Source organism: Vigna radiata, chromosome 3 (genome assembly GCF_000741045.1).
Source record: "Vigna radiata var. radiata cultivar VC1973A chromosome 3, Vradiata_ver6, whole genome shotgun sequence".
Classification (NCBI taxonomy): domain Eukaryota; kingdom Viridiplantae; phylum Streptophyta; class Magnoliopsida; order Fabales; family Fabaceae; genus Vigna; species Vigna radiata.
This window is the reverse complement of record NC_028353.1, coordinates 5,183,197-5,197,872: the sequence shown is the minus strand read 5'-3', so window position 1 is coordinate 5,197,872 and position 14,676 is coordinate 5,183,197. Positions and strand designations below refer to the sequence as shown.

At 28.8% G+C, this 14,676-nt stretch overlaps 2 protein-coding genes across 2 annotated transcripts; one reads left to right on the top strand and one right to left on the bottom strand.

The window, feature by feature from the left end:
- Positions 1-890: 890 nt before the first annotated feature.
- Positions 891-4,705, bottom strand: LOC106758020 (triosephosphate isomerase, chloroplastic). Its single transcript, XM_014640908.2, has 9 exons — positions 4,448-4,705; positions 4,153-4,179; positions 3,240-3,309; positions 2,533-2,656; positions 2,212-2,296; positions 1,967-2,099; positions 1,696-1,869; positions 1,282-1,364; positions 891-1,185 (listed from the first exon to the last, which is right to left on the bottom strand). Exons 1-9 carry the CDS (start codon positions 4,622-4,624, stop codon positions 1,129-1,131), a joined length of 930 nt encoding a protein of 309 aa, XP_014496394.1. The 5' UTR covers positions 4,625-4,705; the 3' UTR covers positions 891-1,128.
- A 6,635-nt stretch (positions 4,706-11,340) lies between these two features.
- LOC106756922 (alpha carbonic anhydrase 7-like) lies at positions 11,341-13,284 on the top strand. The gene is made up of 7 exons (XM_014639519.1): positions 11,341-11,428; positions 11,682-11,894; positions 12,060-12,162; positions 12,527-12,641; positions 12,726-12,887; positions 13,033-13,089; positions 13,198-13,284. Exons 1-7 carry the CDS (start codon positions 11,341-11,343, stop codon positions 13,282-13,284), a joined length of 825 nt encoding a protein of 274 aa, XP_014495005.1.
- The last annotated feature ends 1,392 nt before the right edge of the window (positions 13,285-14,676 follow it).

Below are 14,676 nucleotides of genomic sequence, written 5' to 3'. Positions count from 1 at the left end.
CCGTCGCGAATTTTATCTGTGGGCGCATATTTTTTTGCCATCCCTAGACCCGACCTACTACGGATTGGTGGATAAACCGGTTGGCTCACGTAATTTTATCTTTTTTAAAATAAAAAATTACAAACTTTCTATAATTCAAATCTAAACAAATTTCACTCCAAAAGAGTGTTTAATTAGTTTTGAAAATAGGGAACTTAAATAATTTTTTCAAGCAAAAATAATAATAAATATTTTTTTATAAAATAAAAATTAAATTTTAATAAAATAAAATTAGGTAGGTGGGTTGGTGGGCCAACCTGATCCACCGTGGGTTCAATCCGGATGAGTCAGATTTAAATGAGTCTGGTTGAAATCTAACCCGCATAAAAAAAATACAATTTTTTCAAACCCAATCCGAACCAAATCGGTGGTAAGCCAGATTAACCTTCGGGTTGTGACGCATCTTGATAGCACTACACATTAGAGTAACATATTTCAATGATATTGTGGAGGCATGTTCATAAGTCATTTCATATATGTGGGTATGAGGAAAGGAAGTTGTAGCACTACATTATTTTGTCATCTTGAGTGTTCATCTGCTGCCACCGTCGTTGAAGAGCTCCACTGCACCTCACCAACCAAACTTCACAAACCACCAACCACCACGATACGCAAATGAACTCAATTGAATGAAATTGAATTGAATATAATTGAGTCCTCAAGTAACGGAACCTATGAACTGAATGAGTTACTAAATATACTTAATTTTAATTAATTTAATTTATCTTCTCATATAACTATCTGAATTGTTCGATTGGACGATAAATTAGTTTAATCTAAAAAGTATGTTAAGCTTCATTACAATACGCAGAAAGTGAACTTCTGAAGGCGCATTTCGAGTCACAAAAGTCTAGACCATCAAAAAGAAAATAAAATTCAAGATTTAACAGTGACGTTATGAAAAAACAACAATAATTCAGAAACATTTAAAATTTATTGCCTCTCTGTATCTCTAATCGAAAGAAAATACTGGCTCTTTGGAAAAACTCAGGATGACAAAAGCAAAGTGCTATTATTATAATAGACCCATATTATTTATTGCCACATTTGAGAATTGCCCTCTCATATTTCCCAAACTACAATAAGTAATCAAGCCGCAACTTTCTTGGATGTGACTGAATTCACAATGGTAGCAAACTCAGGACCCTGCAACTCGACAACATCAACTTGTAAGTTTAAATAATAACCTCAATTCCTTAACTTATGCTATGATTACTTTGCTCAAACAAACTATGTATGTACCTTCAATGAAGCACCTCCAACGAGAAATCCATCGATATCTTCTTGCTTTGCCAGCTCAGCACTGTTCCCTCCATTTACAGACCCTGAAAACAGATCAATTTTATATTCAAATATACTGAAACTAAACCACATTTTGCATAGACAAGGTCAGGGACAATCTTAATGTTAACAAGATATGTTGTGCACAGCTTTACACCTATCAAGTATATCAGCTATCCTTAAATGGCAAGCAGTTCATTAATTGTGAAAATACATGATTCTGCTATGTTCTTAAATAATGCATCATAAAAAAGTTCAGATGTTGCAAAATTACATTGAATAAACATGCAGCCTTATTAAACCATGGTATATGTTAAATTTCCGTAACACTGCCAAAATATCACAATGCAACTGCAGGTACAACAAAGGATTTACCTCCATAAATAATTCGAGTTTTAGATGCAACTTCGTCTGAGACATTCTTTTTCAGCCAATCCCGAAGAGCTACATGTACTTCCTGAGCCTGCTGGGGAGTGGCCACTTTGCCAGTTCCAATGGCCCATACAGGTTCATACGCAATGACAATATTGTCCCAACTAGGAACAGCATCTGCATAAAAGCGACAATGAATTTTATGCTGGCAATCAGAAACCCCTCCCCCCTTTTGTTTTTCCCCCAAAATAAAACGATTTTAAATGGATTATACCAGCATAAGCCTTCAATTGCTGAAAGCAAACATCAAAAGTTCTCCCTGCTTCCCTTTCTTCTAACAATTCTCCTATGCATGCAATCACTCCAAGACCCTGGCTCAAAGCATAGGCAGCTTTCTTTCCTATAAACTGCAGTTAACAATGCTCAGTTAATATCTAAAATATTTATCATCTCTTGCAATTATACTAGTAGTATTCTCTAGCAAGAATGCTGTATCAATGATTTCTGAATTTGCTTTACCTCATCATTTTCTCCAATAATATGTCTTCGCTCGGAATGTCCAAGAACAACCCACTTGCCTCCAATATCTTTCACTTGTTCAGCACTACAAAAGTCAGATTTTAATAACTAATTGAATTAAGTTGTAGCATAATTGAGGACAACCAGAAAACAATAACATATTTGGTTTAAACATTGGAATTGCATCGAAAACAGCATGAAGGACACTGTGAACATAAAAGAAATAGTATCTGCAATCATCCAACTTGCCAAAATTTATAATTCAAAAATCAAAATGAAACCCTGGATTAATTAACATTTGGCAGGAAAGAGCAAGCTAACCTGATTTCTCCAGTGAAAGCACCACCTTTACCAACCCAAGAATTCTGGGCAGCTATTTCAATCCGGTCTGTAAGTGAGTTTTTCACTTGATCGATGTACAGAAAGGGAGGTGCAACAACGACATCTGTACATCTCAAAATGGAAATGCTTGTGATGACCAAATGCAAATGATAAATTTTCAAGGTTATTAAGAAAGAGTTTTTTTAACTTGAACAACATACTCAATACAATATTTTGAGGGACCAGAAAACAAGGAACCTCTCCAATTGTGGATCATTGCTTGAAAATTTACTTATGCTTTCAAACACACAGCACATGCCAAACAAATAGTGTATATTGACCTTATTGGGCATGTGCCCAAAACCCCCTATGAGGAGTCATTATGTATTGTTTGGTAAGTTCTATGAATCAAGTTGGTGAGTTCCAAAGTACAAGGGAGTTCTCTGCAAATGACCCATAGTTGGAATGGACAATAGAGAACTATATCCATTTCCTTTTGAAACAATTAATTTGATCATTTCCAACCAGAAAATATATCACCATTTATCAGCATTTTGTAACCAAACCACAAATGTGTTATTGCACTAGCATACAGAGAAAATTGTGTTCAAACTCAACAAATTGTTTAACGTTTTAGGAGTAGGGAAGAAGCATAACATAATTATTTGTAGTAAGAAACACATAAATAAAGATTGAACACGTCTCACCAACATCGGGCTCCAACTTTGCACTGTTCAAGTCAGCGACAAGCTTACTGATGGAATCTTTTGTTCCGTTCTAAAGAAAACAGCAAAAGTAATACAAATCAGATAGAGATATATGCAGAGTTTACTGAACTAGTGATTGATTGAACCGTGAGAACAAATGATTCATGTGTACTTATGAGTGGTTTATCACATAAAACAAAAGAACAAAAACAACTGAAAATGCAAAAAGGGCCTGTTTCAAATAACCTGATAGAACTGGAAGAGAATAAGTCCATTATTTTATACAAATAAATAGGTCGAAGGGATAATTGAAGTATGAAGGAAATTCTTCTGAAAGATAAATATGATATCACAAGAAAACTGTTTTTTTTTTTTTTTTAAATTTAGTTTAATTTAAGATAGTAATCATTCAAATCTGTGCTGCTCCACAAAGTGATCAAGGGGAAAGAAAGAGTTCTTTTAGTCCTTTAATATAGACTGCATTCTTTATAAGAATGGTATGGCAGATGGAAAGATATGGCTCCAGGACACTAATGCTAAAAATAAAAATGAAAAGAAAGCTTGAACAAAGGGTTGAAAACAAACTCTAAGCTGCTACTGCTAGGGGAAGCCAGAGAAAAAAGTCAAATCAGGGGACGTAAGTTGCAAAGTGTGGTGAGTTGAACCAGATGCATAATCCAAAAACAATAAGTTCAATAGTTACAAGGAAAAGTATAGGTTATTTACTCAAAACCAAAACATACTCCGAGATTTATGGCACATAATTTGCATTCCAATAGTGTGCTGTTATACCACTCTAATGCTAAAATAAAATATAACATCAATCAACTACTCAAGTACTGAATCACAAAAAAATAAACATAGCATTTTAACAAAAATAGCAACAAAAACAGTTTGGGGGAAAGATACTTACACACTTCCAGTTGCCCCCAACAAAGAACTGCAACACGAAGAAGGAAGAAAAAGATCAACACACCAAATGGCAAATGGATAACCAATCACTAAAGTTAAAGCAATATATAACCAATAATGCATGGATACTAACAGGCTGCGATGGAATTGCGCAAACCCAACCCAACCCAACCCATTGAAGAGAAATGCATTCCCCACCGAAATCAAAGAGAGGAGTTTTATTTAACGATCAAGGGTAATGATAAGAATAATAAAGTCGAAGTTTTTAAAAAGAATAAAAGAAGAAGCAAAAGCACCTTGCCAGAGCCGGCCATGGCGACAACGGCGCGTGAGGGTTTGGGAGGAGAGAGGGAGAGGCGAAGATTAGGGTCGAAGGCAGAAAAAGACGGAGAATTGAAAGAATCGAACTTGGGACAGGGGCGGCGCAGGCCAATGTAGAGTTGAGAAGCCAGTGATGTTGAGGTTGCTGCCATGGAAGAAGAAGATGAAGAAGAACAGCAGTGTTGGGTTGCGGTTGAGGTGAGTGCGAATCTAGTAGTAAATTTTAAGGTTTGGATTAGATTTTGGTTTTGTAGTTTGGTGTTGGTTGGTGAGAGAGTGTGTTACTTTTTACCGTTTTACTATTTAATAAGCACCTACCAAGTTAAACAAGTAAGGTAAGAAGGCCATGGTTTTCTTGGTTCTTGAATTGCTGAGTTAAACTATGTGGTCCCTACACATGAACATAGCAGAGTAACCATGTCCAAGAACAAGACTCCATTCACGAACCATCCATCACCACCACAAGATAAGAAAAATAGAATCAAATGTTTTCTTCTTTTTCACAAAACTTTCATTATGTCACCACAACAACTTAAACATAGAATCTTTTTAATAAAATATAAATATATATTATATTAAAATCTAAAGTAATATAATTAAGATGCTAAAAATACATCTCCTCCTATTTACAAATAAAATTTACAACAAACTGATATTTATAAATATTTATTATTTGAGATAATAATAAAAATTTTAATACTAATTTATACATAAGTTAATTACAAGTGTCATTATATAAGAGTATTTATTATTTCCAAAAAATTGAAACTAAAATTTAATTTATGTTTTATTAAATTAAATTAATTAAAATCAAAATTAATTTATATTTTATTACTTTATATTTAATTAAAATTAAATTTTAATTTATATTATATATTATATTTTTTTAATTTTATTTATATTTTATTTTAAAATTTATAAAATTTTTCTGTGTTTAATATTTATTAGTTTTAAAATGTATGTAAGTATTTTTTAAATAATATCTAATAAATAATGAATGAAATTTTTGTTACAAATCAAATATATACTATGGTGTCCCATCTGATCTGATCCATTGTAATCTATAAATCTAATTTAAAGTAACTACTGACCTTAAAAAACTATGAAATTAATTATTTAATAATTAAGTTTCTGCACTTTGATGTGAAAAGAAGAAAGAAAAATCAGTGAAAACAAGATTTTTTACAAAAGCATGTCATAGTAAATAATATTTAAAACTATAGTAATTTCCATTTCTTAAATATTTCATCGTATATTTTGTATTTGATTCTGAGCCCATAAATACTCTTAATAAAGAAAATTGTAGTTAAGTAACATTTTTCCACTGATACTTTTCGTTTCTGAATCTTTAACAGGTAATTTGTTATTTTCTTATTTGTATTTTTTAGTAATTTAAAATATATTAAACGTATACATACAATTACATATATGTGTAACTATCTTTGTGTATAGTAAATATTATGTAATCCTCAACAAACATGTATCTACATCTTCATACTTTGAATTAAATTTGTGAATATTATAATTGATCAATAAATATATTTTACTGAATATTATGATGGAAGTGTTTAAAATGTTAACTGAATATATTTTCTTAACTAATCTCTAGGATACTAATTATTATTATGAAAAATTTATATAAATGATATCCCAGTTGAAATTATCAAATAGAATAAGGCATTAAGTTTAATTAAAGTGTCACGAGTTTAAATATTATCCCTTTATCTAATACATATATGATATATTCTTTTAAAATTATAAAATTGTGGCTTGACAATGACATAAGAAAATTCGATTAAATTTTAATTAATTCTAAAACTTTCTTTTATAATTTTAGCTATCACCAGTCCTAAAAATTTTTGTGGAAAAAAAATATGCAACTTTATCGGAATTTGATAAAGTGAAATTGTTTTGGAGTTTGACTTGATATTGGATTTGCAGTTCTAGTGGCGACACGTATTACAAAAACTCAAGAATCTAAACGAGTGACTCAAGTTGACCCAAGGTTTTGGTTTTCTTTTGTCTTGTGATTTTTTTTATTTGGTATAATTTATTAGTGGGAATTGGTGGAGAGGTGGAATTTTTTTGTTTTAATTTTCTTTACTTTGATTCAGATGCTTTAAAATAAATAAAAGAATCTTTATTTTTTCTTATATCCTTCTAATTTTTTTTTTCTTTTCTTAAACCAAATAAGAATAATTTCTTCCTTCCTTTAACCTTAATTAATGACTTGTTTTGTGATCTGCAGGGTGGTTGTCACCTTCTATATTGCCAATTATCCTTTTTTATTTGTTCTTTTGATCGTTCGAAGACCAGTCACATTTTGCAAATATCTCTTTTTGTTCTTTTTGTATTTTCCCCCCACACTTTACTAAATTTTGCTAATTATTATAATGAAAGAAACACTTTGTATCTTTATATTTTTTCAAAATTAAAAAGTAATAATCATGGTTAAAATAAACAATGAATGATTTGTATTGTAGGGTTGGGTCGAAATGTGAGTAATTTAAAAAATACAAATGAAAATTTGAGAATATGAACAATATAACAGATATAAAATTGAATACAAAAACATAGAAAAAAGTAGTTATTTCTTTACAAATAGTTTTATTTTCATTGATTTAAGAATTTTATAGAATGGTTTAAGAATTTTTTAGAATGCTTCTATAATGTTAAAAATAATATGTATAATATTTAATCTATGTAAATGAAATAACGACATGATTTAGTTGGTGAGATGTTTGTGGGCTATATGAGTGTATTCTTCTTACCATATAATGGAGAAAAATACAAATCTTATCTTTTAATTTCTTTAATTATAAATTTTATATGTATTTTAGAGTAGTTTAGATGTTCCTATCAAATGAATATTTGGGTCAACTTTGTGCATTATTTAACATTTTTTATGTATGAAATTACAGGAATGTGACTTTAGGTACCTATCACCAAACTGCAGCATTCATTACCCCTTACTTAGCAACATTAATTTAACTTTAAAATTGTTAATTAATTAAATTTATGTAAGAAAATTAAGAATATGATTTTTTTTTTAAAATAAATAATGCTATTTTAATTTTGAAATCAATAGATAAGTAAAAATATTTTTTCTTCAAAATATCATCACTTAAAATGACATAAAATTGTAAAAATATTTATATTCGTGCAAGTGAGGAATTTTCTAAAATCTTCGTAGACCCAATTTCGTCTATGAAGATTGACACACTTCATCATTCGTTTGTAACCCTGAGCATTGTTTCATTATCTAACTATATTTTCTTGAATCCCAACTTAGAATGGTGTTTATTTACTTATTTCATACACATAAATGAAGATTAAAACTAAAACAAACATAAAATAACTAAAAAATGACAAATTGAAAATAAACTCAATGATTAAACAAAATATAAAATAATAAAAAGTTAATTTTATTAATAACAATAAACATACAAAATAGATAAAAGTACGCATGTTATCAATATAGGAAGTGTCAGCTTACTTGATGGAAACAAATACCTTCTTGAAATATGTACAAGGATTTGTTTGAATAAAGTTTTATAATAAGAAAACAAAAACATAAAGAAGAAAAATAAAATTAAACATTTTATAAATTAAAATTAGTTTATATACTGAGAAATTTTGCGATTTTTTTTATGCATTAACTTATTGATAAATTAAATTAGAACTTATAAAAAACTAAATCTAATTTATTTCTTTTCCATATGATATATTTTTATTTTGATCCTTATATAATTAAAAATGTACTACATGTATTTAGATCGAATTAAAAGTACTGTTATTAAAGTTATTTTATCACGAATTTTCAATTTGAAATAATGAAAAAAATATTTTAAATAAAATTAAAAAAAAAACGGTTTGTGTGTATTAAAGAGAGAGAAAAAAATAGAACAATATTTTTTAGTCTATATTTTAATAACTTTGTGGCAAAGTCATCTTTTAAATAAAAAGGTTCATTTTGTAACAATTCAGTATTTTTAATATAAGAACAGTAGTTCAGTTTATTGAAATTATTCTTTTCTTCAAAATATATTTTTTTTTTTGGTTTCGATTTAATAATTTTATGCAAATTTTCTTTGAAACCAAACTATCAACGGTATTAGAAATTGGAAATTCGACAATTTGCGTTTGAACAGCGAAATATATAATTTTAAAATTTTCAAATATACTACATTTTAATTATGTTTATTTTAAATTGTTTAATTTCTTATTTGAATAGAATATTTCTATTAACACTAAATACAAAAGTTACTATTTTAATTTGTAGAGATAAAAAAAATAATTATAATACATTTTAAAACGAAATTTGATAAATAGCTAAGCACAAACATAGAATGATTGAGAAAATTTAAGAAACATTAAATAAGAAATAGTTCTATCTTATATCCTCATATAAATAATTTCAACAATATTAGTTAAAAAATATTCTATATCAATATTTATCAAATGGTTCTAACTTATATTAGTTGAAAATTAATCTCATTAGAGCCAATGAAAAAATTCCAATTAACATCAGACGGAAAACATCTTTTATCAATGTTGGTAAAATTAACTCTACATAACATCAATTGAATATAATATTTACGGATCTTAATTAGAAAAATAAAATATATTTAAAATGAGTTAAAATATTGTTGATGTTAACAAAAAGAAAAAAATCCAAACTAATGTTTTAGCACGAGAAATAACATTGGTCTAGGTTGACAAAAAAAAATTAACACTGATGATAACAACTAATAAATAATTATATATTGACTTTAACTTAAAAAGTTATTCCGTTGACATCAATGAAAAAACAAATTCAATTTATGATATCTTGAACTTGGTAAAGTTAGTAATGTTCCAAACCCCACAATATTGAAGTCAAAGAAAGAATATGAAAAAAAAACAACACATGAATTTGAAAAAGAAAGGAAATTATAAAATATTTCAAATAGCCAAATTATATTTTTATATATTTTGAAATCTTTCTATATTTAAACAAATAATTTTTCATAAAATATTTTATTATTTTTAAATAAATTACTTTCTTGCAGTAACACACGGAAGGTGAAAGAAATGTTAAAGGAGAATAAGAACTCCCTTAATTAACCGAATAAAGACACAAAAATAAGAAAGATTTATAAGTATTTACGACATAGATTTCGGCATATTTTTTAAAATGAAAGAAAAAAATAGGATTTAAATATAATAAACTAAATATGTTTTTAGTTTTTTTATCTTTCATAAAAATTTAAATTAGTTTTATTTTGAATTTTTAAACTAATTTAGTCTTCAATTTTTATAATAATGTAAATTTATTTTTGACGTAAATTTTGTTAAATTTATTTAATATTTCAAATTAGTTTTTTATTCTGAAATGTATTTTATATATTAAATAAATTTAATAAAATTTAGTTTAAAAAAAGGTAAATACATACATTTAAAAGGTTGGAAGATTAAATTGAGGCAAAATTTTAAATTCGTGCTAGCAGGCAAAATACTTAATTAATGATACCTGCGAAAATAGCAAATATAAGCATCTCCTGAATTTTAATGTCCTTTACAACAGAATTTAACAAGTGGACAATGAATTTATACACAAGAGAAAAAGAAAATCCACTGCTGCCATATGCAGATAAGATATTGATTTAGATGATGTGGTCGAACATATATACATCGTATATCATGGACAATATATAAGTTGATCAGTTCATACTAAAAGACAAAAAACAATTAATTTGGAAAATGGGCAAAAGAGTGAGTTAAAAGGTGACATAATTTAAGCACACAAGGCAAAAGTATGTCAGTGTCGGATGCTAATGGTGTTGGCAAAATAGAGTTTGTTTTCATGCATAAAAAACATGGTTTCTTTATTACTGATTATCTGCACTGGTTTCTGAAGCAAGGTGGATAATGTCTACCCCAGTTGGTGATGTTCCGATCGATTGCAAATAATATATATAGAGACGTACGTGAATTACATCACTTCATCTATTTACCTGTTAAACAATCTAACACCTTCAAATGGCTTATGTAAGCGTCTGAATCACCTATCAAAACTTTATAGGCTGCTTCTAACATACCTATTTTGTAATGATATATGAAAACATTTTTTTGACAACATTTGAATATCAATCATACGTGTCATTGTGTGATTGGTTCAAACGACACAATGACACCACCATAAACCAATCACACAATGACACGTATGATAATGTTCAAATGTTGTCAAAAAATAAATATTAACTAAAGTATTTTTATCTTTATCAAATTTGGCAAATTACATCTCTTCATTCATACCAACTTCAGCAACATTCGTTAAAACCAATCTGATATCTCCAACATGCAATATATAAAAATGCCAATATGTTCATGAACTGATTCACCCCCAGTAGTGGTTGCGATCACTCTGACCATGTCCAAAGTCGACTTTACTATTTTAATTCTTTTACAGTACCTCTCTAAGTCAATAATTCCATAAGGTGAAACATCGAACTAGGTCAACCACAAACGAAAATCGAACTTTGCTTTTTCCCACTGTCTGACATCGTAAAATATTCCATGTTGTATCTTACAAAAATCAGATAGTAGAATGATTCTGTTGATTTTTACCAAAGAGAGGCAAATTGGAGAAGCTGAAAGGAGAAAGATTAATTAATTAAAGAAAAAACGTTGGTGTCTATCATTTAAGAAAACTTCAAATAAGGTTTCTTTTTAACTAATTACCACCAGACCAAATCCAAAACCACTTCTTCTACTCTTGGCACTGTATAAATACCCAAGCACATGCACCAAATCTCAACATCAACAACATATTCAAGAGCTAATAATCTCTGTGGCACTTGCCATTCTCTCAAAAATCACCTGAAATATGAAGCGAATTTCGATTGCAATTTCACTAATATCCATCTTATTTTGTTCCGCAATATTAACTAGAGCTCTTCCTGAGGATGAACCTGGTAAATTTTATTGCTATAAATTTTCAATTCGCTAGTTTCGTTTATACGTAAAAGTGTACCTTCATTCAAAATTATATATGGAGACCTCTAATCTTATATATCTAAGCTTCGTATATTATTACATTTAAAAGATTGTATATCACAGCATGTAAGCTCCATAAGAAACATAGAAAAATTAAAAAGATAAATAAAACTACATATAAACTATGATTAAATATTGCTGTTGTAAATATGTTTTCTTGATATGGTGCAGAGTTTGGTTACGATGAAGATAGTGCAAATGGGCCTCAGTACTGGGGTGATATTAAAGAAGCATGGGAAACCTGCAAAACAGGGCAAATACAATCTCCTATTGATTTGTCCACAAACGTTGTGCAAGTGATTCCCAAGTCAGGGAGTCTCAAGTATTGGACCTATAACCCTCAATATGCTACTCTCTCCAACAGAGGTCATGATGTTGCAGTAAGTAGTTAATGCTGCTTCGTCATATTGCATTAAATACCAGAAAACATAATATGTCACTGTTTTACTTTATAAATTTACTATAACTTCAACAATCATATACTAAATTTGACTTCTGGTTAAAATTTTACGTTCTCATTGAACTCTTAAATGCAATGGTTGCAGGTAGATTTGAGAGGGGATGCAGGCTCAATAGACATAGATGGATCATCTTTTTTCCTCCAACAAATCCATTGGCACTGGCCCTCCGAACATACCATCGACGGCAGGAGGTTAATTTCCCTTCACAATCACTTCTTATCGTTTCCTTCTTATCAAATATATAAATATTCTAAATTATTCATGTTTTTTAAAGCTTTATGAAGCAGAAACTGACTTCGTCAAGAAGATTTGAAGTTCAAATTATATATATATATATATATATATATATATATATATATATACATACATAGAGAGAGAGAGAGAGAGAGAGAGAGAGAGAGAGAGATAATCTTGTCATGTCATTAATGTTTTACTAGAAAACTTTTGTCTTCATCTCTTTGCTACCTGAAATGATCTTGTTGGAGTTACAGACTGTAGTTGTTTCATATATATATATTTTCATGGATGACATGTTCTGATTTTGGTGTTTACTAGGTATGACTTGGAGTTGCACATGGTGCATGTTAGTCCACAGGCTGATGGAACAAACAAGACTGCTGTTGTTGGTGTTTTGTACGAGTACGGTTCTCCTGATCCATTGCTCTCTAGGGTACGTGCAATAATATTTAAGATAAACGAAGAGAAAAACTATATGTTATCTTGCATGGATAATATATTTATACATTACTTTCAGGTGGAACAATACCTAGTTGACATTCCTAAAGAAAACGAAGAGGAAAGTGTTGGAGAAATTGATCCCTCAGAGATCATGAGTGGTAAGATGTTCTACAGGTACATAGGATCACTCACTGCACCTCCTTGCACCGAAGGCATCATTTGGACCATTGATAAGGAGGTATAGCTAAATACCTTTTCTATACGTTATATATCCTTCTTATTCATAATTAAGTTCACATGCACGTAAATTTCCTTTAATAATACATTTACTAACTATCATTATTACCTTCTAACCATTCTGCACTTTTACCAAATTTCATTAGATAAGAACTGTTTCAATAGGACAAGTGGAGTTACTGAAGAATACTGTACTTATACCTGTAAGTAATTTCTTCTGAGTAAAATAAACCCTAATTCAAAATCAAGTTTTTATTCCTTGAAATTTGTTCTTGGATTTCATCTTGAATTAATCTTTGTTATGTACACAGTATGCTCCAAGGAATGCAAGGCCACTGCAGCCTCTAAATCAGAGGAACTTACGGCTCTACGTTTCAAAGAATAAGCCTCTTTATTAGTTTGAGCATTGCTCTATATTTTTTTTATTATTCATTTTTCATTGGTTTGCTTCATTCTTTTTATGTAAAATAAGCGTTTTCCCGAGTGGAAGCGCATGAAAACGAATAAATATTTTGAATTATTGTTTATTATCTCTATATCGTTGTTTTATGTAGAGCCAAAAGGATTGTTTGATATTTTTCGGATTATAAATTTTGTTGACCGAGGAAGATGAGTTATAGTTGGTCCTGTGGCTTATCCAATTTAAATTTATAGTTGAATGATGGTTTTTGAACTTTTAAAATAAGTGATTTGGTTCCTTTCATTAATAATTTTATACATGGAAGCATATCAACACATAAAAGTGAATACAAACCTTCCTTCATTAATAATTTTATAATGAGATAAATTTAAAGTTCCCTCTTAATAGTATCAGAGTCCCAAAACACGAGTTAGAGTTTATTTAACAAAATTTATGGTTTGTTGAGTGTATTAATTATTTATCTATCGGATCTCTATTGATTACGGTTAATGTTGTGTGTCCAAAATTATGAGAGATAAAAATGTATAAGTAAATTAAAAAAATAAAGAAAAAAGAAGGAAAAGAATTAAGGATGTGTTTACTTGAGGGTGATTGGGAGAGATGATTTGAAAAAGAGTAATTGAGTGGATTTGAAAAGATTTGAAGGTGAGTTTTTTTTGTTTATTTAAATGGATTTGGAGGTAATTGAGAGTGAATTTAGAAGTAAAATTTGTAAGAATTAGTGTAGGATTTGAATGACGTCACAGTTTTAAAAAATTTGTTTAATTGGTAAAAGTTAAAGATTATCAAAATACCACTAGTTATTAAAGTAATATAAAATGTTATTTGTTAATGTAATATTTAATTGTAAAAATGTTTATAAAGAGAAAAAACTTAAAAATAATAACTAAAATTAATTTTTAAAAAGTAACAATAGTAAAATTTAGTAAAATGAATTTATTTTTAAATATAGTATTTAATGTTTGTAATAAATTTTTGGGTTAAATATGTTTTTGGTCCCTAAACTTTTAGTGAAAATTAGAATTAGTCTTTCTTCAAAACTTTGGCTTAATTTAGTCTCTCAACTTTATAAATGTATGAATTTATTCCTTTTAACTCAATTTAGTCATACTTTTTTATTTTGTTTGAATATGCTTTAGTTAAAGAATCGAAGTAGAATTTTCAAAATAATTGGTGTGAAAGTCTTTTCTTTGGTGTCTCTTTACTTTTTTTTGGTTTAACTAAGTCCCCAATTTTGTTAAAATGATTCAATAAAGTCATTTTCGTTAAAGTGGCATTGAAATTGACATTGTTATTATACATGCCATGTATCAATTTGTGGTATTTTTAATTTTTTATATTTTTTCGATATTCTAAGTTTTTGTAAAAA